Source organism: Ranitomeya variabilis, chromosome 5, assembly GCF_051348905.1.
Source record: "Ranitomeya variabilis isolate aRanVar5 chromosome 5, aRanVar5.hap1, whole genome shotgun sequence".
In the NCBI taxonomy this organism is placed as follows: Eukaryota; Metazoa; Chordata; class Amphibia; order Anura; family Dendrobatidae; genus Ranitomeya; species Ranitomeya variabilis.
The window spans coordinates 75,428,485-75,455,869 of NC_135236.1; the positions used below are offsets into that span (position 1 = coordinate 75,428,485).

General features: G+C 47.5%; 1 protein-coding gene across 2 annotated transcripts in view; it reads left to right on the forward strand.

The window, feature by feature from the left end:
* The first annotated feature begins 1,058 nt into the window (after positions 1-1,058).
* LOC143774564 (uncharacterized) overlaps positions 1,059-27,385 on the forward strand; it is a 69,890-nt gene continuing 43,563 nt past the window's right edge. The window contains exon 1 of one of the 2 annotated variants that reach the window (XM_077262285.1): positions 1,059-1,132. In XM_077262285.1, coding sequence (XP_077118400.1) covers positions 1,108-1,132 — 25 coding nt within the window. In that variant the 5' untranslated portion in view covers positions 1,059-1,107. Of the gene's footprint in view, positions 1,220-27,385 lie in introns of both variants that reach the window. The other variant, XM_077262284.1, reaches the window with a different exon arrangement.

Below are 27,385 nucleotides of genomic sequence, written 5' to 3' on the forward strand. Positions count from 1 at the left end.
GGCATCAGTAGGTATGTAAATCAGGTGTTAGATCAGTGGCACAAAGCTATTTAACCCCTTAAAAATAGCTGTTACTTATTCAAATCTGTGAAAATGGGTGATTTGCCCACTTTGATGCCAGTTTTGATGCCCCGAACCGATTTGTGCCAGGCTGCAGTGACTTGTATTTCATGTGGGGCATCACTAGGTATGTAAATCAGGTGTTAGAATAGTGGCACAAAGCTATATAACCCCTTAAAAATAGCTGTTACTTATTCAAATCTGTGAAAATGGGCGATTTGCCCACTTTGATGCCAGTTCTGATGCCCAGAACCCATTTGTGCCAGGCTGGAGTGACTTGGATTTCATGTGGGGCATCAGTAGGTATGTAAATCAGGTGTTAGATCAGTGGCACAAAGGCATTTAACCCCTTAAAAATTGCTGTTACTTATTCAAATCTGTGAAAATGGGTGATTTGCCCCCTTTGATGCCAGTTCTGATGCCCAGAACCCATTTGTGCCAGGCTGGAGTGACATGGATTTCATGTGGGGCATCAGTAGGTATGTAAATCAGGTGTTTAATAAGTGGCACAAAGGCATTTAACCCCTTAAAAATAGCTGTTACTTATTCGCATGTGTGAAAATTGGTTCTCTGCCCACTTTGATGCCAGTTCTGATGCCCAGAACCCATTTGTGCCAGGCTGGAGTGACAGGAACTTGATGTGTGGCATCACAAGGTATGCAAGTCAGGTGTCAGATCAGTGGCACAAAGCCATTTAACACCTTTAATACCATACCTCAGTGCCCACTTTGATGCCCATTTTTGTGCCAGCCTTCTAATACTTTTATCTGTTTTTAAGTGTATTCACAAGAGGGCACATGACCGCATAATATTATATACTCAGAATGGTTTATTTTTATTGAAAAAGCTGGAAAAAAAAGAAAAGAAAAAATAGCCGAATAAGAAACTGCTGAATAAGAAACCAACTTCAGTATCGTTCCACTGCATGCCTGAAAACAGGAAAACTACAGCTCCCGGCATGCTCGGCACTCTCTCCAGGCATGCGCATTGTACGGTCAGTCGGCGAATTGCGGAAGCTAATTACAATACACCCTAGAAGAGCACAACATGCCGGGTACCGGGGCCCTTACCGGTAAGAGAACAGATGAGCCCCAGCGCTCCGGTCACCGTGTGTTTATGGAGGGTGGATCGTGGAAACTGTCGCACGTTAGCATCAGCTGTAAGTCGCAAATAATGCCTTGTACAAAACAGTAGCGTAGCTACTGGGGGGGCAGAGGGGGCCATCGCCCCGGGCCCTGTCACATGAAGGGGCCCCCCGGGAGCCAGGGCAGGGCCACTTCTGTGAGGAGGCAGAACACCGCATAGGAGCAGAGCAGTATAATGTCTGCTCCTGTCTGACGGAGACTCTGCACGCTCTTAGCACAGTGGCCGGCTGCAGTCTCCCCCCTGCAGTGAATGGTTTCGCCCGTCTGACCAGATCATGAAGCTTTTTCCTGGCTGTAGTTTTTCCTCACTCTGTGCACGTTGGGATTGGCTCAGGCACGCTGGGTTCTAGTGCCCACACCTTACACATTTCACCTAAACGCTTCCTGGTCCTGCCTGCAAACTTCATCAGTAAGTGGGGATGGGACTTATTAGGTTTATTAAATTCAGGTATGTCACTGTGAGACCGTTGGGGTATTGTGGGCACTGAAAGTGGGTGAGGGGGGACAGGGTACTGGGGGGTGAATGTGAGACCATGGGGGTATTGTGGGAGAGGGGGGACAGGGTACTGGGGGGTGAATGTGAGACCATGGGGGTATTGTGGGGGAGGGGAGACAGGGCACTGGGGGGTGAATGTGAGACCATGGGGATATTGTGGGGGAGGGGAGACAGGGCACTGGGGGGTGAATGTGAGACCATGGGGATATTGTGGGGGAGGGGAGACAGGGCACTGGGGGGTGAATGTGAGACCATTTGGTGGTTGTGAGGGCAGAAGGTGGGTGAGGTGGGACAGGGCACTGAGGGGTGGATGTGAGATGATGGGGGCATTGGGGCTGAAGTGGGGGAGGGGAGACAGGGCACTGGGGGCTGAATATTATAATGTTTTGTTCTGATATTATATGTACTCCATCACATAATATTTCCTGTCTGGGGAGGCTGGAGATGGGGGAGGGGGGGTGGTAGGGGGCCTTTGATACGTACCACCTGGGTCTTCTATGATTATTAGTATACGTAGCCCCCATATAGTAACCAAGAGCTGCGTCATATTTACAGCACCACTGCAGCATTATTTTTTATTTCATTGCTGGAGCGGTGCTGACAATCCCCGTCCCCTGCCCCCTGTCTGATACTCACCTTCTGGCGTTTTCATCTGTTTTTGTCTCCGCTCGGCTCCGTCTCCTGCAGTTTGTGGCCTGTCCGGGGCTCGAGTGTATCATGGAGCAGCGCAGAGATCACTAATCAATGTGGTGAGTCTGTGGCAGCCTTGATCTGGCCTCTTTCTCACTCTCAGGCTATGTGCACATGGTGCGGATTCGCAGCAGTTTTCCATGCAGTGTACAGTACCATGTAAACCAAATCCGCAGTGCCCATGGTGCGGAAAATACTGCGCGGAAACGCTGCATTGTATTTTCTGCAGCATGTCAATTCTTTTGCGGATTCCGCAGCATTTTACATCTGCTCCTGTATAGGATTCTGCAGGTGGTAAAATGCAGGTGAAATCTGCACAAAAAACACAGGAAATCCGCGGTAAATCCGCAAACGAATCCGCAACAAGTGCACATAGCCTCATAGTCTTACATTGAGCGCTTGTGACATAGCTTCTAACTTCTGGCCTGTCAGAAGCTGCGCTCACAAGTTTGAGCAGCGGCACTGCAGCAGTGCCACAAAATAGTGAATACGCCGGAGGATGAGTAAATGACCGGGGCATCCAAATCATGACAGGGAGCTGTGAGTCCACCATACTATGTATATGGGAGCTGCGGGCCCATCATACTGTGTATAAGGAAGCTGTGAGTCCATCATACTGTGTATACGGGAGCTGCGGGCACATCATACTGTGTATAAGGGAGCTGCGGGCCAATCATACTGTGTATAAGGGAGCTGCGGGCCAATCATACTGTGTATAAGGGAGCTGCGGGCCCATCATACTGTGTATAAGGGAGCTGTGGGCCCATCATACTGTGTATAAGGGAGCTGTGGGCCCATCATACTGTGTATAAGGGAGCTGCGGGCCCATCATACCGTGTATAATGGAGCAGTACATGGGGGAACTTAGAGGACATTATTATTGTGCATATGGTCCAATATGGCGGTAAAGTCAATGTTCATTTTTGTATATAGATTTATTTTCAATAACAGTAGGGTCATATTCTGAGGTTCCCCTATATTCACAATAAGTGCGCAACGGTAACTGTAATCAGGGTTAGCTGGTTAGGGGCCCACTCACTCAGATGTTTCACCCCCCCTAAGCTGAAACCCTAGCTACGCCTCTGCATTAAGGGTATGTGCACACGTTGCGGATTTTGCTGCGGATTTTTCCGCAGCGGATTTTGAAAATCTGCAGTGCAAAACCACTGCTGATTTTCACGCGGTTTCTTCTGCGGGTTTTCAACTGCACTTTCCTATTGGTGCAGGTTGAAAACTGCTGCGGAATCCGCAGAAAGAAGTGACATGCTCCTTTTTTTCCGCAGTGAATCCACGTGGAATTTTCCGCAGCATGTGCACGGCGGTTTTTGTTTTCCATAGGGTAACATTGTACTGTACACCGCATGGAAAACTGCTGCGGATCCGCAGCGTCAAAAATGCTATACTATAATCTCCTCTCCAATCTGTCCTGAATGCTGCTGCCAGGATCGTATTCCTCACCAACACCTACACCGTTTCCACTACCTTGTGCCAGTCATTACACTGGTTACCCATGAACTCCAGAATCCAGTACAAACTTATTACCCTCATCCACAAAGCACTCCATGGCTCAGCACCACCCTACATCTCCTCTCTTGTCTCTGTCTACCACCCTACCCGTGCCCTCCATTCTGACCAAAGATTAACATCCTCCGTAATCGGAACCTCCCACTGCCATCTCAAGACTTCTCATGTGCTGCACCAATTCTTTGGAATGCACTACCCAGGACACTTCGATTAATCCCCAATACCCACAGCTGGCTGCTCCGAACAATGAAAGCAATTGTTACCATCCACCTCTCGTGTCTCCCCTTTTCCTATAGATTGTAAGCTTGTGAGCAGGGCCCTCATTCCTCCTGGTATCTGTTTTGAACTGTGATTTCTGTTATGCTGTAATGTCTATTGTCTGTACAAGTCCCCTCTAAAATGTAAAGCGCTGCGGAATATGTTGGCGCTATATAAATAAAATTATTATTCTATGATAAAAATAAAAAAAAACTGGAAGTTAACATACTGCAGATTAACCCCTTTCTGACATCAGACGTATTCCTTCCATGTGACCTGGACCAATTTGACCATTGACGGAATCGTCATCGCGATCGCCCGTGCTCACAGGGGGGGGTGCGTGGGCAATCGCCGGGATGTCAGCTGATTCTGGTCACAAACCACTCTTGGCACTTTAACCCCCGAACCCCCGAAATACTGCAATCGAACACTATCACAGCATTCCGGAAGCCGACAGGGGGCTAACAGCCCCTCTGCCTTTGGATTGGAGACCCCGCGGCGTGACATGGGGTCCCGATCGTTGCCAGGGTGACCCAATGTTGTCATGACAACATCCGGGTCACCAGAGCTAGGAAACTAGCTGATCATGCGCAGTGCACGATCACCAGGTCTCCCTGTCAGTGCAACGCTGACAGCTTCTATGGCATGGAGATAGCTTCTATAGTTTGCAGATGAAGAATTATCAGCCTGCAAAAAATGTGTCCCATAGTGGGACAAAGTTAAACTTTTTTTTTTTTTTTTTAAATAATTGTAAAAATATTTTAAAAAAAAATCAAAAATAGAATATAAATTGATTTTTATTTCAAAATAAATATTTGAATGAAAAAAATAGACAATAAAAGTGCACATATTTAGTATCGCCGCATCCGCAACGACCGACCTATAAAACCGTCTCACTAGTTATTAGTGAACACCTTAAAAACTTAAAACAATGCAAAAACAGTGCTTTTCCTATCGCCACGACAGCACCCCTACGAGAGAGGGGATCCGCCCACCTTCCGGACAGGAACCTACAGGATTTAAAGGGGCGGTCCCCCTCACCACTCCAGTTTGGGTTCCTGTCCGGACGGCGGGAGCCTGCAGAAATAAACTTCCTACCCGGGTCCGCCATGCCTCTGTGCGGTGTCCGTAGCGAACGACAGAATCGGGGGCCCGGAAGCAGCGTCGGGGGTGTCCTGCTTGCAGACCCCCCCTCGTCTGACCACAAGGAGCACGTTCCAGGGGTCGGGCAGTGCCGTCCTGGTCCACAGTGCAGGCGCGGTGTTCAGCGCTCACACCGGCGCAGGTGAACCCGGAAGTAGTTCACACACTTCCGGGGTAAGCTGGAGGAGGAGCGCTGCAGCGTTTCAAAAGAGCGGCGGCTGTACAGGAAAGCGTGCAGCAATGTCCTCAGTAGGGGACGCCGAGCACCCTCAAGGAGAGGGACCACAGCAGCGCAGCAAGAGCGGTAGCCGTTCTAGAAGCAGCAGCAGCGTGGTACGGGGGCAGCAGCGTGTGAGCGCCCCAGCGTCACAAGTGGATCGTTCTCCTCCAAAACCGGTATTCACAGATTCAGCCTCATGGTGAGTGTTATCAATGCGCCTGGTGCTGATATGGTCTGTTATTTTGTGCATGTTTTAGGGGAAAAAATCATCTAAATCTAAGCACAAGCAATGTGCGTTATGCATGACCCCAATGCCTGACACTTATACTAAAAGGCTTTGTCAGGTGTGCATCTGTCAGACCTTAGAAGAGGAGGCTCCCCTTCGTTCGTCAGACCTTAGAGAGGTCATCAGGGAAGAAATAAGCTATTCCCTTAGAGCCAGCCGCCATGGGAGGTTAAGCAGGGACATATCTCCAGGATCTAGTCCGTCCCTGCAAGAAGGTGAATGTTCCCGCTCCTTGTCACCATCCTCCTCAGAGGAAGAAGGAAGGCCATGTTTTTCGGTTGATAACATGGATATATTAGTTAAAGGAGTCCGAGCAACCATGGGGGTTACTGACAGCAGGGAACCGAAATCTGCACAAGACTTAATGTTTGCGGGCTTGTGCCAGAGAAGTCGTAAGTCATTCCCGGTCGTGGATACAGTGAAGACCCTTATAAAACGGGAATGGGATAAACAAGATAAAGGTTTCCTTCCGTCGTCAGCAAAAAGAAGGTATCCCTTTGACGATGATGATCTATCGGTATGGATGAAGGTCCCCAAAGTAGATGCAGCGGTGGCCTCTTCATCTAAAGCTGGAGCCTTACCTCTTGAGGATGTTGGCCTTCTGAAAGATCCGTCTGATAGGAAAGCGGACATGTTTTTGAAGAAGGTGTGGGAGTCGTCTGCTGGTGCTTTCAAACCGGCAATCTCCAGTACTTGTACGGCTAGATCTGTCATGGTTTGGATAACCCAGCTGGAGGAACAGCTGAAATCCAAAGTGCCCAGAGACAAAATACTAAACTCCCTATCGCAAATACGGGAGGGAGTGGCGTATATAGCGGACGCATCTGTAGATTCGCTGAAGTTAGCAGCCAGATCAGCAGGTCTTTCAAACGCCGCTCGACGAGCCCTATGGCTTAAGACCTGGAAGGGAGATGCCCAGGCGAGAGCAAAACTGTGTACGATTCCATGTAGGGGTGAGTACCTGTTTGGCCCGATATTGGATGACATTCTAGCTAAGGCTGAAGATAGGAAAAAGGGCTTTCCTAAAGTGTTTAATCCTACCTTTAGGAATACCTTCAGGAGGCGCTTCCAATACCGAAGACCTTATCAGAACCGAGACTGGGAATCAACAGACCCGAAGAAAAAAGGTTCGGACTCTAATGCCCCATCATCTTCATCGAGAAGAAGAAGAAATTACCGTTAATAGTGACCTCCCAGTAGGGGGCAGGCTAAAACACTACTATGCTCAGTGGGCCAAAATAACATCGAGTAACTGGGTTCTGGGCATAATTAAATCGGGGTTAAAATTAGAGTTTCGAGAAAAACCTTCAAATTTTTATATATTAAAGGGCACCTGTCACCCCGTTTTTTCGGTATGAGATAAAAATACTGTTAAATAGGGCCTGAGCTGAGCATTACAATAGTGTAGTTTGTGGACCCCGATTCCCCACCTATGCTGCCGAAATACGTTACCGAAGTAGTCGTTTTCGCCTGTCAATCAGGCTGGTCAGGTCAAAAGGGTGTGGTGTCCTCCCCCAGATCTTGCGTAGTTTTCCGTTGGTGGCGTAGTGGTGTGCGCATGTCCAAGGTCCAGATTCCTCTGCCAGGGGATTTCAAAGAGCGCGGTGTCCGTTATTGCATTGGTGATCGGTGGGCGCGGCCATCTTCCTTTGGCCGCGCGTGCGCAGAAGCGGCGCTGTTCTGGCCGCGACGCTCTGCTGGCCGCGGCTTCAGGAAAATGGCCGCGGGATGCCGCGCGTGCGCAGATGGATATCGCGGCGGCCATTTTCCTGAAGCCGCGGCCAGCAGAGCGTCGCGGCCAGCACAGCGCCGCTTCTGCGCACGCGCGGCCAAAGGAAGATGGCCGCGCCCACCGATCACCAATGCAATAACGGACACCGCGCTCTTTGAAATCCCCTGGCAGAGGAATCTGGACCTTGGACATGCGCACACCACTACGCCACCAACGGAAAACTACGCAAGATCTGGGGGAGGACACCACACCCTTTTGACCTGACCAGCCTGATTGACAGGCGAAAACGACTACTTCGGTAACGTATTTCGGCAGCATAGGTGGGGAATCGGGGTCCACAAACTACACTATTGTAATGCTCAGCTCAGGCCCTATTTAACAGTATTTTTATCTCATACCGAAAAAACGGGGTGACAGGTTCCCTTTAACTACCCCTGATTCCTTAGACCAACAAAAGGCCCTTGAAAAGGAAGTTCAGATGCTAAGACAGAAGAAAGTTATACTAGAGGTTCCAAAACAACAACAGGGGAAGGGGTTCTATTCCCCTTTATTTTTAATTCCCAAACCGGATGGTTCCTTTAGAACCATCATAAATTTACGGAAATTGAACAAGCATCTACAATATCATGCTTTTAAAATGGAATCTATTAAAACAGCAACTAAACTTCTCTTTCCCAGATGTTATATGACAGTCCTGGATTTAAAGGATGCGTATTATCATCTGCCCATTCATCAGGAGCATCAACAATTCCTCAGAATGGCGGTGCGTTTAAACGACCAGGTCAGACATTTTCAGTTTGCTGCAATGCCATTTGGTCTATCTATGGCACCAAGAGTGTTCACTAAGGTCATTTCGGAAGTAATGGCCTATGTCAGAGAACATGATACGTTAATTGTACCCTACTTGGATGACTTCCTAGTAGTGGGGAATTCGTTTTCTCAGTGTAAAAATCGCCTAAATCATGTAATATCTTCCTTACAGGACTTAGGTTGGCTAGTCAACCTGGAAAAATCAAAGTTGGTTCCATCATCGACTCAGACTTTCCTAGGTATTCTGCTAAATTCGGAAGAACAACTATGTTTCCTTCCGGAAGAGAAAAAGCAGAAGATTGTGCACAAAGTCAGCACTGTAACAAAAAGGCCAGATCTGACTTTGAGAGACGCTATGTCTCTTCTGGGATCCTTGACATCGTGCATACCGGCCGTCCAGTGGGCTCAGTTCCACACTCGAGTGTTGCAAGCCCAGGTCTTGGTTGCAGAAAAGAGTCTTCAAGGGCAATTAGGCAAGAGACTCAGGCTATCCACTGCCACTCTAGACAGTCTGAGATGGTGGCTGGACATGGAACATTTAGGGAAAGGAGTAAGCTGGAATATAATACCAGACAACACGGTCACAACCGATGCCAGCCCGATAGGATGGGGAGCTCACATAGGAGATATTTGGGCTCAGGGGCATTGGTCTCTCTTAGAGGCTCAAGAGTCCTCAAATTGGAAAGAGCTTACGGCAGTCAAAAAGGCCCTACTCAGGTTGCTACCATCTCTGCTGGATTCACATGTAAGAGTCCAGTCAGACAACACAACAGTATTGGCGTATCTCAACCGTCAAGGGGGTACAAGATCAAAAGCCCTAATGAACACCGCCGCAGACATTCTCGACATAGCCGAAGCACATTTTCGTTCTCTATCGGCTGTTCACATTCGGGGAGAGCTCAACACAGAAGCAGATTACCTCAGCTGTCACTCTCTAAGTCAAGGAGAATGGGTTCTAAATCGGCGGGTATTCAAACAGATAGTAGATCTTTGGGGGTTGCCCGTCATAGACCTATTCGCAACGAGAGAGAACAGACAGACCAGGAAATTTGCTTCGCTTCAGTTGGCAGACAAACCCTGTGTGATAGACTCCCTTCAGATGCACTGGGATTTCCCTCTAGGGTATGCATTTCCCCCAATGTGTCTGATCCCTATAGTCCTCAGAAAAATCAGGGAGGAGAGGGCGAGAGTAATCTTGATTGCCCCCTTTTGGCCCAGGAGGGCATGGTTCTCGTTACTCAGAACAATGTCTGTGACCGATCCCTGGGTATTGCCAGTCGCTCCGGAGCTTCTTTCTCAGGGTCCATTCCATTACCCCAATGTGGAATCCTTACATCTGAAGGCGTGGAATTTGAGAGGGAGTTATTAAGGAGAAGAGGGTTTTCAGAGGCTCTCATTTCTACTCTGTTAAACAGCCGGAAAGAAGTCACTACTAAGATCTATGCTAAGACTTGGAAAAAATTCCTTGCCTTCTATCAACATCCCTTTTCAGGCAAGGTTCCAATTCTGGCTATTCTGGAATTCTTACAGAAAGGCTGAGAATTGGGCTTGGCAGTAAATACCCTTAGAGTCCAAATTTCAGCTCTGGGGGCATTATATAGCAGTGATGTGGCAGGGAACAGATGGGTATCCAGATTTATTAAGGCCACTGAACGTTCTAAACCAGTGTATGTGCCCAGTCTGCCACCATGGGATTTGAGTTTAGTTTTGGATGCCTTGACTGAACCCCCCTTTGAGCCTATTGATTCAGTCTCCATTAAATATTTAACTTTAAAAACCGCCCTCCTAGTTGCCCTAACTTCTGCCAGGAGAGTGAGTGATTTGCAGGCTTTATCGGTAGATCCCCCTTATTTAATGGTCTTTCAGGATAGGATCGTGTTAAAACCAGATCCAGCATATCTACCAAAAGTAGCTTCCAAGTTTCATAGAAGCCAAGAGATAGTTTTACCATCATTTTGTGACAATCCAGTTTCAGCTGAAGAGCAGAAATGCCATATGCTAGACGTTAGAAGAACGCTGTTAGAATACCTCCACAAAACAGAGCCAGGGAGGCAGAGTAGGGCTCTGTTTGTTTCCTTTCAGAATCCAAGAAAAAGGGCGAGTGTAACGAAAGCGTCTATCGCCAGATGGATAAGAGATGCCATATATCTTGCTTATATTGCCAAAGGCCAAACACCACCAGATGGCATCAGGGCCCACTCCACTCGAGCCATGGCCTCATCCTGGGCGGAAAGAGCAGACGTCTCCATAGACGTAATATGTAAGGCGGCAACTTGGTCATCTCCTTCCACCTTTTATAGACATTACCGTCTTGACCTATCATCAGAGGCCAATTTAGTTTTTGGCCGTTCAGTACTTAGTACTGTAGTCCCTCCCAGGTGATTGATCTTTGAAAATCTCTCGTAGGGGTGCTGTCGTGGCGATAGGAAAACCGGTTTTTACGTACCGGTAATAGGATTTTACGGAGCCACGACAGCACCCACAATCCCCCCCCGCAGTTAATCACTGGTTTCCTGCACTCTATTGAAGGTGTGCTGTTAATTATCACTCTTTTAGAGGTGATGGTATTTAGTAATGTTTAAGTATATATGTGTATGTACTAACTCAATGGGCGGTGTCCCTTATACTCTGAAACACAAACTGGAGTGGTGAGGGGGACCGCCCCTTTAAATCCTGTAGGTTCCTGTCCGGAAGGTGGGCGGATCCCCTCTCTTGTAGGGGTGCTGTCGTGGCTCCGTAAAATCCTATTACCGGTACGTAAAAACCGGTTTTATCATCATACCGCCGAACAAAAAGTGGAATAACACGCGATCAAAAAGACGGATATAAATAAACATGGTACCGCTGAAAACGTCATCTTGTCCCACAAAAAACGAGCCGCCATACAGCTCCATCACCGGGTAAATAAGTTATGGCTCTCAAAATAAAGAGATGCAAAAATATTTTTTTAATAAAATAGTTTTTATTGTATAAAAGTGCCAAAACACAAAAAAATTAGAAATTGCTGTAATCGTACTGACCGGAAGGTGTCTTTCACGCATCCTGATATTTCCAGTGCCGGAGATGTCAGTGTCCGTGTGTGTAATACATGTGGTAACCGTGTGCCACATCTGTACCACACGGATGAGCAACAGGGAAGAAGCGTTACAGTAAGCGCTGTTCCCCCGGCGCCGGGTGCTGAACACGGCTCTCATCATTCTCCCCTGCTCTGCCAGTGATCGACGCGAGCAGCGGAGAATGAGTTACATTTAAGTAATAAAACAGACAGCAGGCGATGGCTGATGGGACTATTACTCCCATCAGCCTACCCCTGCTGCTGATAATAACAGTGACGGCAGGAGCGACTGATGGGGGGGGGGGGGGGGTATTCATCAGCCGCTGCCTGCGCTATAAATAAATGAAAAAAAAAAAAACTGCGTGGGTTCCCCTGTATTTTCTATAACCAGCCAGGCAAATCTCACAGCTGGGAGCTGCAACCCTCAGCTGTCATCTTCAGCAAGGTTGGTTATCAAGAACAGAGGGGTCCCCACGCTGTTTTTTTTTTTTTTTAATTATTTAAATAAAAAATTTATAAAAATGGCGTGGGGTCCCCCCCATTTTTGGCAACCAGCCTTACTAAAGCTCACAGCTGGGGGCTGGTATTCTCAGACTGGTATGGGGCCATAGATATTGACCCCTCCAGCCTAAAAATAGCAGCCCGCAGCCGCCCATAAAAGGAACATCTGTTAGATGCGCCAATTCTGGCGCTTTGCCCGGCTCTTCCCCCTTGCCCTGTAGCGTTGGCAAGTGGGGTTCATATTTGTGGGGTTGATGTCACCATTTGTATTGTCGGGTGACATCAAGCCCGCAGCTTAGTAATTGAGAGGTGTCCATAAGACTCCTATCCATTACTAATCCTATAGTTACATGGTAAATAAAGACACAGCTAGAATAAAGTATTTTATTAGAAATAAAACAAAACAGTTTTACTTTATGTAAAAATAATAAACAGTTTTACTCGCGTAACGCCTGTTCCACCGAAGCCGTCGTTCTCCTGTAATTGACATGTGCACAGACCCATTCACTTGAATAGGCAAATAGGGCTCCATTCCTCCCGAGTCTCTCTGTGTGGTAAAGTAGCACTGTACAGCCACATATGGGGTATTGCTATGTTCAGTAAAAATTGTGGGACAAATTTTGGTGCCATTTTTACCCACCTCTTGTGGGTAAATGTAAAATCTTGGGCTAAAACAACATTTTGGTGGTAGAAATGTAGTTGTTTTGTCTTCATTGCCCAATGGTATAAAACTCTGACACACCCATGGTGTCAATATGATCACTGCACCCCTAGATGAATTCATTGAGAGGTGTAGTTCGTAAAATGGGGTCACTTACGGGGAGTTCTGCTGTTCTGGCACCTCATGGGATCTCCCAGTGGGTCATGGCACCTGCAAACCATAAAGCTGGGATCACACATGCGAGAAATATGGCTGAGTCTCGCATGTTAATAGCCGACATTGCCGCCGTCACTCAGGAGCGGAGCGTGCGGCCGCATAGCAATACAGGCAGCCACACGCTCCGCTCCTGAGTGACGGCGGCAATGCCGGCTATTAACATGCGAGACTCAGCCGAATTTCTCGCATGTGTGCTCCCGGCCTAACAGTAAAATCTAGAGAAATGGCGTGCACTCTGCTAGATATGAGGTAGGTGCAGGCTTGACCTGGAGCCAATCCAGTCAAAATCACAGAATAGAAAAAACATCCGCACTCAGGGTATAGGTTTTCAAATGCGTAACAGAAGTCAGGTATTTATTTGAGTCACCACAGAAGTAGAGAAAAGTGTCAAGGTAACGTTTCGACCCTGTAATGGGTCTTTATCAAACCTCACTGAAAAAAATAATAGACATACAATCAATAAGCGAAAAAGTAGTGCTATACAGAGATATCACTGCTGTGCATGCGGTGGCTATTTAACATATCACAATAACAGAAAAAGGAAACGGGCATTTGTGTCTATAACAAGTATATACAAGATAATGTAGACAAAGGGATTACATGCCAGAATATGTACAAAAATATACACAAATTATATTATATACACATATGTATACAGGGAAAGGCCAAAAAAAGGAATAATCCTAAGAACACGTTTTTTTTAAAGCAGCATATTTCACATAGGCCGAAATGAGGACAAGCTAGCCTCCTAGTGCAGTCTAAAGGTACCTTCACACTGAACAACTTAACAACGATATCGCTAGCGATCCGTGACGTTGCAGCGTCCTGGATAGCGATATCGTTGAGTTTGACACGCAGCAGTGATCAGGATCCTGCTGTGACATCGTTGGTCGGAGCTAGAAGGCCAGCACCTTATTTCGTCGCTGGATCACCCGCTGACATCGCTGGATCGGTGTGTGTGTGACACCGATTCAGCGATGTCTTCACTGGTAACCAGGGTAAACATCGGGTTACTAAGCGCAGGGCCACGCTTAGTAACCCGATATTTACCCTGGTTACCAGTGGAAATGTAAAAAAAAACACTACATACTCACATTCTGGTGTCTGTGGCGTCCCACAGCGTCCGCTTCCCTGCACTGTGTCAGCGCCGGCCGGCCGTAAAGCAGAGCACAGCGGTGACGTCACCGCTCTGCTTTACGGCCGGCGCTGACACAGTGCAGGGATTACAGTGCAGGGAAGCAGAACGCCGGGGGACGCGACAGACACCGGAATGTAAGTACGTAGTGTTTGGGTTTTTTTACATTTACACTGGTAACCAGGGTAAACATCGGGTTACTAAGCGCGGCCCTGCGCTTAGTAACCCGATGTTTACCCTGGTTACCCGGGGACTTCGGCATCGTTGGTCGCTGTAGAGCCGTCTGTGTGACAGCTCTCCAGCGACCACACAACGACGAAACAGCGACGCTGCAGCTATCGGCATCGTTGTCTATATTGCTGCAGCGTCGCTTAATGTGACGGTACCTTTATACGTAACCTAGATGCTGAGTAGGTGTAAACAAAGCACTGACCTTTGAAGAATATAAGAGTAGGAAAAGAGGAGATAGGGGCTGACAACCAGAGCTGTAAATAAATGGAGTGTCAGACAACGGTACTATGAGTAGTGAAAAAGGGGAGGGGGAGGCAGAGAAATATACCTATATGGCTGTATTTGAGTAGATCCAGAAAGGCACGGAAGGGGACATTGGTCCTGGTAGGAACTAGAGAGAGAGGGGGGGGGGTGTACTATAAGTAGCGGCCTTACATAATGATAGCCTGCATGGTAGTGCCAAGAATCATACCTGCGGATCCCGTAGGTCTGTGGTGATGTTCACCAGCATTGGTGGTCAGTGGGTTGATATAGTGTGGGGAGAGGAAGGCGAGGGCGGGGCGCACATAGCAGAGGACGAGGCTGAGGACGCAGAAGGAGGCGGGCGCATGCGCAGAGTACAATATGGAAGAGAGGTTTGGAGCGCAGAGTGGTGCGTGCGCAATGAGAGGAATGGCCGGCGCGTTTGCTGTAGATCAAGAGAAGGCGCCGCTGGTACAAAGTACTGGCGGTGCCAGCGAAAAAGACAAATGCTGGAGGGGAGGAGCACAGACAGACGAGTACAGAGAGAATGAATGGAGAGGAGGGGGCATAGGGATAAGCGGGTAAGTCGAATGGAATGAGAATAGGCAATGGAGATGATGCAAAGAAGAGGGAAAAAGGGGGGGAGAAAATGGAGGGGAAAAAGGAGGAATGACGATAAGGACAACTTAAAGCATGTGATAATGATGAAATAAAAGCAAAAGGAGTCGCCTCCTGAAATATGCTGCTTTAAAAAAAACGTGTTCTTAGGATTATTCCTTTTTTTGCCTTTCCCTGTATACATATGTGTATCTATATATATAAAGCTGAATGTGTGTATGTGTGTATGTGTGTATGTCCGGGATTGGCATCTGAACCGACGCAGCTACAGCCACAAAATTTTGCACAGTCACACGTCTGGACCCCGAGAGCGTCATAGGCTATGTTGTGAGGTGAAATTTTAACCCCGCGCTTTCCAATTCACCAAACAATTTTGCCCCTATCTACATAATGGGGAAAAAATGAAAGGAAAAGTGTTGGAGGCAAATTAACAGCAGCCAGATGTGAACAAGGGGGACTTAAAGAATGAGAGCGATGGCGCCAAAGAGTATATACCGTACAGTTGCTAAGGTGGGGCCCCGACATGGGATAATCACCACACCACCACGGGGATATGAACACACACACAAAATGCGCCACACACTACCACGTGCTCTAACACATATACCACCCTCAGCACACATTTCCCCACACATACACCAACCTCGCCACATAAAAGTCGAAACACAAAAGTCGCCGCTCAAAACTCGCCACGCGCAAAACTCTCCACATGCAAAACTCGCCACACGTACAAAACTCACCTCATGGAAAACTCGCCACACGCAAAACTTGCACATGCGGAAAAATTGCCACATGCACAAAAGTTGCAACACATGCAAAAGTTGCCTCACACAAAACATGGAAAAACTCAAAAGGCACCACACATAAAACTCGCCACGCGCAAAACTTGCTGCACACAACTTGCTACACTAACCTGTCACATGCAACTCGACACACAAAAAGTTGCTACACGCATGTCGCCACACAAAACTCAACACACACAACTTGACACACGAAACTCGCCCTAAAACACACACAAGTCTGGTATTATCCTTCAAAAATAAAAATCTGATTAATAAGCAGACAAACTACAAGAGCAACAAATGTACCATATAGGAATCCGGCAGCTGTCAGTCACATGACCTGTCTATTATGTGTATGTGTGAGCTAATATATACTGCCAGGGGGTGGGCTTACTGTTGGCTGGGGATTTAACAGGCTGCCAATTTAGCTTACAAATACTGAGGTAAAAATACTGACCAAATAACGTGTGAACGAGGTCTAATACAGGAGGAGATGACATACAGATATATACTATATACAGGAGGAGATGACACACAGGTATATACTATATACAGGAGGAGATGACACACAGGTATATACTATATACAGGAGGAGATGACACACAGGTATATACTATATACAGGAGGAGATGACACACAGGTATATACTATATACAGGAGGAGATGACACACAGGTATATACTATTTACAGGGGAGATGACACACAGGTATATACTATATACAGGAGGAGATGACACACAGATATATACTATATACAGGAGAGATGACACACAGGTATATACTATATAGAGGAGGAGATGACAGGTACATACTACATACAGCAGGAGATGACATACAAGTATATACTATATATAGGAGGAGATGACACACAGGTATATACTATATACAGGAGCAGATTACCTACAGGTATATAGTATATACAGGAGGAGATGACATACAGGTATATGCTATGTATAGGAGGAGATGACATACAGGTATATACTATATACAGGAGGAGATGACACACAGATATATACTATATATAGGTGAGATGACACACAGGTATATACTATATACAGGAGGAGATTACATACAGGTATATACTATATATAGGAGGAGATGACATACAGGTATATACTATATACAGGGGACATGACACACAGCAGGTATATACTATATACAGGGGAGATGACATACAGGTATATACTATATACAGGAGATGACATACAGGTGTATACTATATATAAGGGAGATGACAAACATGTATATACTGAGGTGAAAATGAAAAGGTGTGAGTGCAACATGAGAGGAGTGAGGGAAAATAGTGGAGTGATCGGAAAATGACAGATGTGAGGTCGAAATGACAAGTGTTAGGGGGGAATGAGAGGAGTGAGGGGGAAAATAAGAGGAGTGAGGGGGAAAATGAGAGATGTGAGGGAGAAAATGAGAGATGTGAGGGGGAAAATGAGAGGCATGATGGGAAAATAAGAGAAGTGAAGTGCTATAACTAACCACAGATATTTACTATGCCCAGGCAACGCCGGGCTCTTCAGCTAGTATAATATAATTTGTGTATATTTTTGTACATATTCTGGCATGTAATCCCTTTGTCTACATTATCTTGTATATACTTGTTCTAGACACAAATGCTCATTTCCTTTTTCTGTTATTGTGATATGTTAAATAGCCACCGCATGCACAGCAGTGATATCTCTGTATAGCACTACGTTTCCACTTATTGATTGTATGTCTATTATTTTTTTTTTCAGTGAGGTTTGATAAAGACCCATTACGGGGTTGAAACGTTACCTTGACACTTTTCTCTACTTCTGTGGTGACTCAAATAAATACCTGACTTCTGTTACGCATTTGAAAACCTATACCCTGAGTGCGGATGTTTTTTCTATTTTATGACAGTAAAATCTGGCGCTCCTTCCCTTCTGAGCTTTGCACGGTGCCTGAAAAATATTTCCCAATTACATGTAGGATATTTGTGCACTCAGGGAAAAAATGGACCTCAGTTTGTTGTAAAAAAAAAAAAAAAAAAAAAAAAAAATTCCCATTAGCCCTTATAAAAATAAAAAATTTGGGGCTAAAACAACATTTTAGTGGTAAAAATGTAATTACCGTATTCTTTCTTCACCGCTCAGTGGAATAAAATTCTGTGAGGCCCAGGTCGTGTCAATATGATCACTGCAGCCCTAGATGAATTCATTGGGGAGAGTAGTTTGTAAAATGAGTTCACATATAGGTGATTCTTTTGTTCTGGCACCTCAGGGGCTCTGCCAATGTGACATGGCACCCTCACACCATTCCAGCAAAAGCTGAACTCCAATATGGCGCCTCGTCCCTTCTGAGCTTTGCACTGTACCTGAAAAGTAGTATTTATCGGTCGTCCATGACAGCACTACGGAGAGAGGGGATCCGCCCTTCAGGAACAGGAAACCTACAGATACATAAGGGCGGCACCTCTGCCACGCATCAGTTGGTTTCCTGTTCCTGGAGGACAGGATTCCCTGCAGATACGACTTCGTTCACCTATCAATACCCAGGCCGGCTGTCCGACCCAGGTAGCGAGGGGGTCTCCTACCTCGGGCAGTGCGGGTCCCTGGAAGCGCCACGGTGGGTCCGGGTAGGGCTCCACGACAGTGAGCGGTGCAGTGTGGAGCGGCGTCCGGAGGAGGTCCATCCCCAGTGGTCAGCGAGGTGAGTATGTCCCCCCCCCCCCCCCCCGGGGTCCGCTCACCCCCCTGGGCCTCGGTCTTCCCCACTCTGATCCCCGTTGGTGCGGTGCGGCGTCCTGTGTGCTCCTTTCGATTCGGGACCGGAGCTTGGGGGTCGGACGCCGGCCTCTGCCGCGGTCACCGCTGGGCTGCGGCCGCGGAAGCGGCGGTAGTGTAGCGGGGGGCGGCTGGGTGGTCCGGCGGCACCGTTCCCCGGCTTCCGGGCGCGTTCCTGAGCGCTCTGCCCGAAACCGGAAGTGACGCACAGGGGGCTGGGCCAGGACCGGAAGTCAAACACCGGCCGTTTTTTTCCTAAAAACGCCGCTGTCCTGCATGCGGCGGGGGCAGGGGGGGGGGGAGCGTTTGGGTGCAGGGGGGGGGGGAGCAGTGGCCTGCAAGTTGGGGGGGTGGATTTGGCCACACACCTGCACTGATTCCGGATCCGGGGGAAGGGCTATTTATAGCCAAACAGAATGCTGCAGCACTGCTTGTGAGCCCATCTGCAGCTATGGATGAGCCGGAAGCTGCCGTCGGTCTGCTGGAGCAGGAGCAGGATGGATCCTCGGAGAAGTCCCATGCGAACCCCCAGCTGAAGACCCGCGGACGCAGTAACCAGACCAGTCGCAGATCTAAACAGAAGGATCTGGACCGACCCCCCAGTAATCCGGTACCTACCGCTACTGCCTGGGTAAGAGATCTTCGTGAATGTACCCTGATGCAGTCTTTTCCTATGTTTATTTCCGTAGGGGAAAAAAAGCGCTGGTAAATCAAAAAACAAGGAGTGCGCGCTATGCGCTTGCCCTTTGCCAGACGCCTACCCTAAGAGACTTTGTCAGTCGTGTGTACGGCAGACGGTAGGAAATAAATTGATGGGAACACTGATAGTGGTAGCGCCAGATAAATTACATAGCCTTTTTCTCCGCTCCCATAGGTGGCGGAAGAGTCTCCTGATTTCACATCAAGCCTTAGGGAGATTATCAGGAAGGAGGTGAAGGATTCCCTGAAATCCCTGTCCCGGGGGGAGTCTTCCAAAAGAAGAAGGGAGCCTAGCGCCTCAGATTCGGATTCGTCCGCTGGCCCTAGTAGGGAGAATGAGTCAGACGCCTCTGTCTCCTCAGCGTCCTCTTCGGAAGAGGAGTCTAACCGGTTCTGTTTCCCATTGGACCAAATGGACAAACTTATTAAATCAGTTAGATCCACCATGGGTGTGGCTGATGAAAGGCCAGAACTCTCTACACAGGACCTAATGTTTGGCGGTCTAGACCCTAAAAAACGTAGGTCTTTTCCGCTCAATGACAAGGTCCAGAACCTCATCAAAAGGGAATGGAAAAAAACAGAGAAGAAAGGCTCTTTTCCACCTGCCTTTAAACGCAGATATCCCTTTGAGGACCCCATGGTGAATACATGGGATAAGGCGCCGAAATTGGACGCAGCAGTGTCTAAGGCGTCTAAAAAATCATCTATCCCCTTCGACGACATGGCTTCCCTAAAGGACCCTCTCGATAAGAAGGCTGACTCATTCCTTAAAGGGACATGGGAGATGTCGGCGGGTGCCCTGAGACCTGCTGTAGCTGTGACATGTGCAGCCAGATCGATGATGGTCTGGTTGGATCAGCTAGGGTCTAAGTTGGAAGGCGGTGTTTCCAGAGATTCTATGTTGAAATTCCTGCCAACAATTCAGAATGCCGCTGCCTTTCTCGCGGACGCATCTGCGGATTCGGCAAGAATGGCGGCTAGGGCGGCCGGACTATCAAACGCAGCACGCAGGGCCCTACGGCTGAAATGTTGGCCGGGTGACCTTCAATCCAGATCCCGTCTGTGCTCTATCCCATGCGAAGGGGAATACCTGTTTGGTCCAGTCCTAGACGAACTGCTGGAGAAAGCTGGAGACGAGAAGAAAAAGTTTCCCAATCTACCAACTACCTCTTACAGGCGTCCCTTCGCAGGGAAGAGATTCTTTCGGAGGAGACCAGCCAGAGACCAGAGCAGATGGGATGAGAAAAAGAAGAAAGGTACTGGATTTATGTTTGGAGGTGGAGGACGTCAGGAGCCATCCCGTGAGGTCAAAAAACCACCCCAATGACTAGTCGCCCCGGTGGGAGGTAGACTATCTGCCTTCTACCCGGCCTGGTCCAAAATCTCCAGTAGTGATTGGATTTTGGGGTTAATAGCTACGGGTCTGCGGCTAGAGTTCTCTTCTCTCCCTCAGAACTTCTTCAGAATTACCCCACTCAGGTCCTCTCCAGCAGAACAGGCGGCCCTGGAAGCAGAAGTTCACGACCTGCTCAATAAGAATGTCCTGTCAGAGGTTCCGGAAGGAGAACAGGGTAGAGGATTCTACTCTCCTCTATTCCTAATAAGTAAACCTGATGGCTCCTTCAGAACAATTATTAACCTTAAGGTACCTTCACACGAAGCAACGCTGCAGCGATAGCGACAACGATGCCGATCGCTGCAGCGTCGCTGTTTGATCGCTGGAGAGCTGTCACACAGACCGCTCTCCAGCGACCAACGATGCCGAGGCCCCCGGGTAACCAGGGTAAACATCGGGTTGCTAAGCGCAGGGCCGCGCTTAGTAACCCGATGTTTACCCTGGTTACCAGCGTAAAAGTAAAAAAAACAAACAGTACATGCTCACCTGCGCGTCCCCCAGCGTCCGCTTCCTGACACTGACTGAGCTCCGGCCCTAACAGCACAGCGGTGACGTCACCGCTGTGCTTTCACTTTCACTTTAGGGCCGGCGCTCAGTAAGTGTCAGGAAGCAGACGCTGGGGGACGCGCAGGTGAGCATGTACTGTTTGTTTTTTTTACTTTTACGCTGGTAACCAGGGTAAACATCGGGTTACTAAGCGCGGCCCTGCGCTTAGTAACCCGATATTTACCCTGGTTACCAGTGTAAAACATCGCTGGTATCGTTGCTTTTGCTTTCAAACACAACGATACACAGCGATCGGACGACCAAATAAAGTTCTGGACTTTATTCAGCGACATCACAGCAGGATCCTGATCGCTGCTGCGTGTCAAACGAAACGATATCGCTAGCGACGACGCTGCAACGTCACGGATCGCTAGCGATGTCGTTTCGTGTGAAGGTACCTTTAGGGCTCTTAATAATTTCCTGACCGTCCAATCATTTAAGATGGAAACTATTAACACCGCAATAAAGCTGCTGTTTAAAAACTGCTTTATGGTAGTATTGGATTTGAAGGACGCCTATTACCATATCCCTATTTATGCAGGTCACCAACGATACCTGAGGGTGGCGGTAAGGTTGGATGGGGTAATCAGACACTTCCAGTATAGGGCCCTCCCCTTTGGTATATCGGTCGCCCCTCGAGTGTTTACCAAAGTTATGGCGGAAGTTATGGCACACCTGCATGAGTCCAACATTCTAATAATCCCCTACCTGGACGATCTCCTTATCGTAGGTAAAACGGCGGATCACTGTCTGGAACAGTTACATAAAGTGATGTCTGCTCTGGAGCGTCTGGGGTGGATGCTAAATGTCAAAAAATCACGCTTACAGCCCATGACGGTGCAGCGATTTTTAGGCCTGACCCTGGATTCCCAGGTTCAGGAATGCCGTTTGCCTCAAGAGAAAATTGATCGCCTGCACCTTCAGGTGCTGAATGCCTCTAAAAACCCCACCATGTCCCTTAGAAGAGCCATGTCTCTGTTGGGCTCTCTCTCGTCCTGTATTCCAGTGGTCCGATGGGCCCAGTATCATACGAGGATACTTCAGGACGAGGTGCTGTTACAACAAAAAAGGTTGGGGGGATGTCTGGAGAGCCTGATGACCCTATCCCAAGACGCTATTATATCCCTCGGATGGTGGCTAGTCCAAGAGAACCTGTCCACAGGGGTCCCCTGGGAATATAATGTAACTCGTATAGTCACCTCAGACGCTAGCCCTTCTGGATGGGGGGCTCACATGGGGGATACATTGATCCAGGGGCTTTGGGATCGGGATCAGATAGAAATGTCTTCCAACCTAAAGGAGTTAACGGCTGTGGAACAGGCAGTTAAATCACTCCTTGTCTATCTACAGGGCCACCACGTGCGGGTATTCTCGGACAATCGGGTCGCCGTGGCATACATAAATCACCAAGGCGGGACTCGTTCCAAATCCCTAATGTGCGTAGCAGATAGTCTATTCCATCTAGCAGAGCAACATCTTCTCTCATTGACGGCTCTTCACATAAGAGGGGCAGAAAACACTACAGCGGATTTCTTAAGCCGCAACACATTGAGGCAGGGAGAGTGGTCCCTGAACGACTCCATCTTCAACCTCATCGTGGAAAGATGGGGTCAACCAGAGGTAGACCTGTTTGCCACAAAAGAAAACAGGAAAGTGGCACAATTCTGCTCTCTCAACCCCAGAGAAAATCCTCTGTCAGTAGACGCCCTCCTCATAGACTGGAACTTCAGGCTAGCCTACGCCTTTCCTCCCCTGTCTCTACTTCCTCTGGTGGTGAGGAAAATCAGGAAGGACAAAGCCACAGTGATAATAATTGCCCCCTTCTGGCCCAGAAGGACGTGGTTTCCATGCCTGAGGGCTATGTCGATATCCGACCCATGGGTCTTGCCAGACATCCCGGATCTCCTGATGAACAAAAACACCGTGTGCACTGCTATTTCTCAGGTGCAGAGACTGGGTACCCAAACCATATAGTAAACTAAAGAGAAGTCTCGCACTCAACTTAAGTATTTTAAGACTTGCAGATTTTATTAGTACTGAAGTAGCACTGGAGAAACGTTTCAGCCTTTGTCAGGCTTTCATCAGTCACTACAACATTAAGAATAAAGAAAATAATAAAAATAATACAGTGTACAAACAAAAATAAATGTAACAGAGGTATATACAGTTATACATAAGACGTAATGTGAGCCAAAAGTTGCAGAAATGCATAAACATTCTTAGTATAGCAGTGAAATAACGCATCACAGTCTCGCTTAATAAGTAGATTAAATTACTATCATGGACGAAGTTTATTGTGAAAGAGACACGTACCGTGCTGTGACTTTCAGAATATATAGATAACACTCCTAGATAGGACGCCGATCAAGCGTGATGCCTAGTGAGGCGTGAGAAGAAAACAGTAGTTTACAGATCATGAAAGGACATGGACAGAAGGGATGGGGTGGATATGGACGTACTCACAATAGGTAGCTGTCTGGTATAGGGGTGGAGAGTTTAGTGTAGCTAAATACGAGAGAGCTATGGGAAATAGTAGTAACAAAAGAAGGAATATTCAATATACGGTATATAATGCGCCATATGTCAATGATGTCAGATAAGTCATAATAAGTGCACTGTATGTACCTCAAAAGCACATGTGTGGGGCCAAGAGATAGTCCCCTCTAGTGGCCAGCTACAGTAATGAGAACCGGGGCTGTGAAGGAAATGTAGTTATTAAGTTTAGCCACGTACTTACAGGATAAGGCTCATAGTCTGGACCTGTGTGGTATATTACCTGGAGGGAGGCCCCTTTGTGGATTATCTCACCGACGCGGTGTCCACCGCTAGTCTGAGAGGTGTATGCACGTGGTGCTTTTTAAGCCCCTGTGTCTCCACTGCGGTGACACGCCGAAACCGGAAGTGACGAGATCTAACTCGGCCAGGGAGGAAGTGCATGGCCGTGCGTGTGACCTCTAGTGATGCGTACCACCAGGGTAGCGCGGATGTATGCCTGACTCAAAATAAAGTGCGGCTCATATAGGTGGATCTAGGGCATCTGTTAATAGGTGGCGGGACATATAACAAATAAGTATTTAGAACGGAGTATGTAATGTGGCTGTGGGTAGGCGGGGTGGAGAGGGGAGGAGTTCGATGTAGGGATGTAACACCCCCAATACTGTTATACCTGAGAATAGTGTAAGGAGGAGATAGAGCACAAAAGGAGTACTATGGGATGCTATTAAGAATGTAGGGGGAGGTATAGGAGCAGCATGTACCATAGGCATAGTTGACATATACCACAAGGCGTAGTATGTGAGTAGTGGGTGGTGTACATAGTGATACACATACGTGGACTGAGAAACATGCCCTTAATACGAGTGCCGATCGTAACAGTGGATCAGAAGGTGCATCCATGGTGAACAGTGGCATGGAAAGGTGTGCTCGATCCAGTGATGGCAACAATTCATGATGTACCGACCGCCATTAATACAGACGATTCTAGAAAACAAAGGCATATGTCAGTCCAAATACATACGAACACAGTATGTACAAAGATATTTACACCAAATAGACGGTAACTGTTATATAGATCCACTCTATATCTAAATGAATGCGGACAGCTCGTATTCTCTGTTGAGTCCTTTTGGTGATAGTGTGTCCAAAGCGTGAATCCAATATGCCTCACGTTTCTTTAGCATGAGTATCCTGTTGCCCCCTCTGCGTTGTATAGGAACGTGCTCCAGGACCTGAAATCTCAATTGTGAGATGCTATGTCCTGATGTATGGAAATGATAGGGTAGTGGTAACAAGAGATTGTTGCAGCGGATGGTGGATTTATGTTTGGACACTCGGTCCCTAATTGGTTGCGATGTTTCCCCCACATACAATAAGCCGCAAGGGCACTTAATTACGTAGATCACATATGAAGAGTTACACGTGAAATATCCTCTAATTTTGAATTCCTTGCCCGAATATGGATGTCTAACCACGTTACCTTTCAGGACATTATTGCACTGAACACAGCTTAAGCAAGGAAAAGTGCCATCCTTTGGAGTGCCTAGAAAGGTTTGTCTCGTGAGGGTGTTTGTGCCAATGTCCGCTTTGACTAGATTGTCCCGTAGGCTAGGGGCCCTTTTAAAACATGGAAGGAACGGGTGTTGGAATTCCTCAACATTTGGAAAGGCCTTGGAGAGAATAGGCCAGTGGCTCCGTATAGCTCTGTGTAGTTTGTACATAAAAGGGTGGAATGAGTGTACAAACGGAATGCGTGTGGTGGTGTCCATCCTCGATCTGTGGGTGGTGGTCCTAGATGTCTCAAGGAGAGATGGGGGGTAACCTCTTACTCTGAACTTTTGTGTCATCTCCCGTATGCGTTGTTCTCTAGTGTCCGTGTTGGAAACGATGCGTTGTACCCTCTGGTACTGGGCCTTCGGTATAGATTTTTTGGTGGATGGGGGATGGAGGCTCTGAAAATGTAGTAGACTGTTACGGTCGGTGCTCTTGGAATATAAATCTGTGCTCAGGAGGCCGCTAGGGTCTTTTACTACCAATGTGTCTAGAAAGTTCATTTTCCACAGATCATAATTCATGGTGAAAGTGATGCCCGGCCAGGACGTATTTAAAAATAATAGGAAAGTTTGGAGAGATTCTTCAGAGCCACGCCATACGCAGAACACATCATCTATATATCTTTTCCATATGATGACATTGTCCCTAAATAGGGGGTTTGGATATATGGTACTTTCCTCAAAGTGGATCATGTACGCATTTGCGTATGGAGGTGCTGCGTGCGAGCCCATCGCGGTCCCCCGTTTTTGTAGAAAAAACGTATCTTGGAATAGGAAGAAGTTAGATGTGAGTATGATTCTTAGGAGGTCAAGACACAAGGCAATTTGGTCTATGTCCCTATCCGTACCTTCCAATAGGTGGCGTACCGAGAGTATGCCCTCATCATGGGGGATGGAGGTATAGAGATCCCTCACATCAAGGGTTACCAGAAGGGCGTCTGTGGGAATAACGTTAATTTCCCCAATCAGGTCTAAAAAGGACCCTGTGTCTAGTAAGAAAGATTTGGACTCCTGTATAAGGGGGGTGAGTACTCGCTCTACGTATCTTGCCATGGGGGATAGTAACGAATCCGTGGAGGCCACTATGGGTCTCCCTGGTGGATTTTCCAGATTTTTGTGGACCTTTGGCAGTGTATAGAAAACAGGTATGATGGGATTTGGATTCAAGAGAAAACTACATGTTTTCTGGTCCAAAACGCCCAGACTGGTGTATCGAAGAAGTGTGGTTTCTATAGTATGGCGAATATCATGTGAGGGATCCCTGTCCAATGGTTGGTAAATAGAGTTATCACTCAGCTGTCGTGTTATTTCGAATAAGTACTTGGCTTTGTCCATGACTACTAATGCCCCACCCTTGTCCGCTGGTTTAATTATGATGGATGTATCACCTTGGAGGTTTTTAAGGGAGTGTCTCTCCTCTGCTGTTAAATTAGGAGGATAGAAAAGGTTACCTTTTTCTATGTCCCCCCTGAGGGAAGTAAATGAATCTTGTATAAAACCAACAAAGGTTTCAACCGCATGAGAGCTGTGCGGGGGTCTAAAATGACTTTTGTTCCGTAAACCCAGGCTGGAGGAGGATAGTAGTTTGGAATTACTGCTAATGGAAGCAGTGTCTATAACCGGAGGAGTGGTGGCAAAGTGTGCTTTCAGTCTAATTAGACGAAAGAATCTCTGAAGGTCCATGTCCAAGTCGAAAGTACGACACCGATATGATGGACAAAATGAGAGTCCCTTTTGTAGGAGGGAGTGCTCAGCCATTGGCTCCTCCAGCCTGGGTTTACGGAACAAAAGTCATTTTAGACCCCCGCACAGCTCTCATGCGGTTGAAACCTTTGTTGGTTTTATACAAGATTCATTTACTTCCCTCAGGGGGGACATAGAAAAAGGTAACCTTTTCTATCCTCCTAATTTAACAGCAGAGGAGAGACACTCCCTTAAAAACCTCCAAGGTGATACATCCATCATAATTAAACCAGCGGACAAGGGTGGGGCATTAGTAGTCATGGACAAAGCCAAGTACTTATTCGAAATAACACGACAGCTGAGTGATAACTCTATTTACCAACCATTGGACAGGGATCCCTCACATGATATTCGCCATACTATAGAAACCACACTTCTTCGATACAC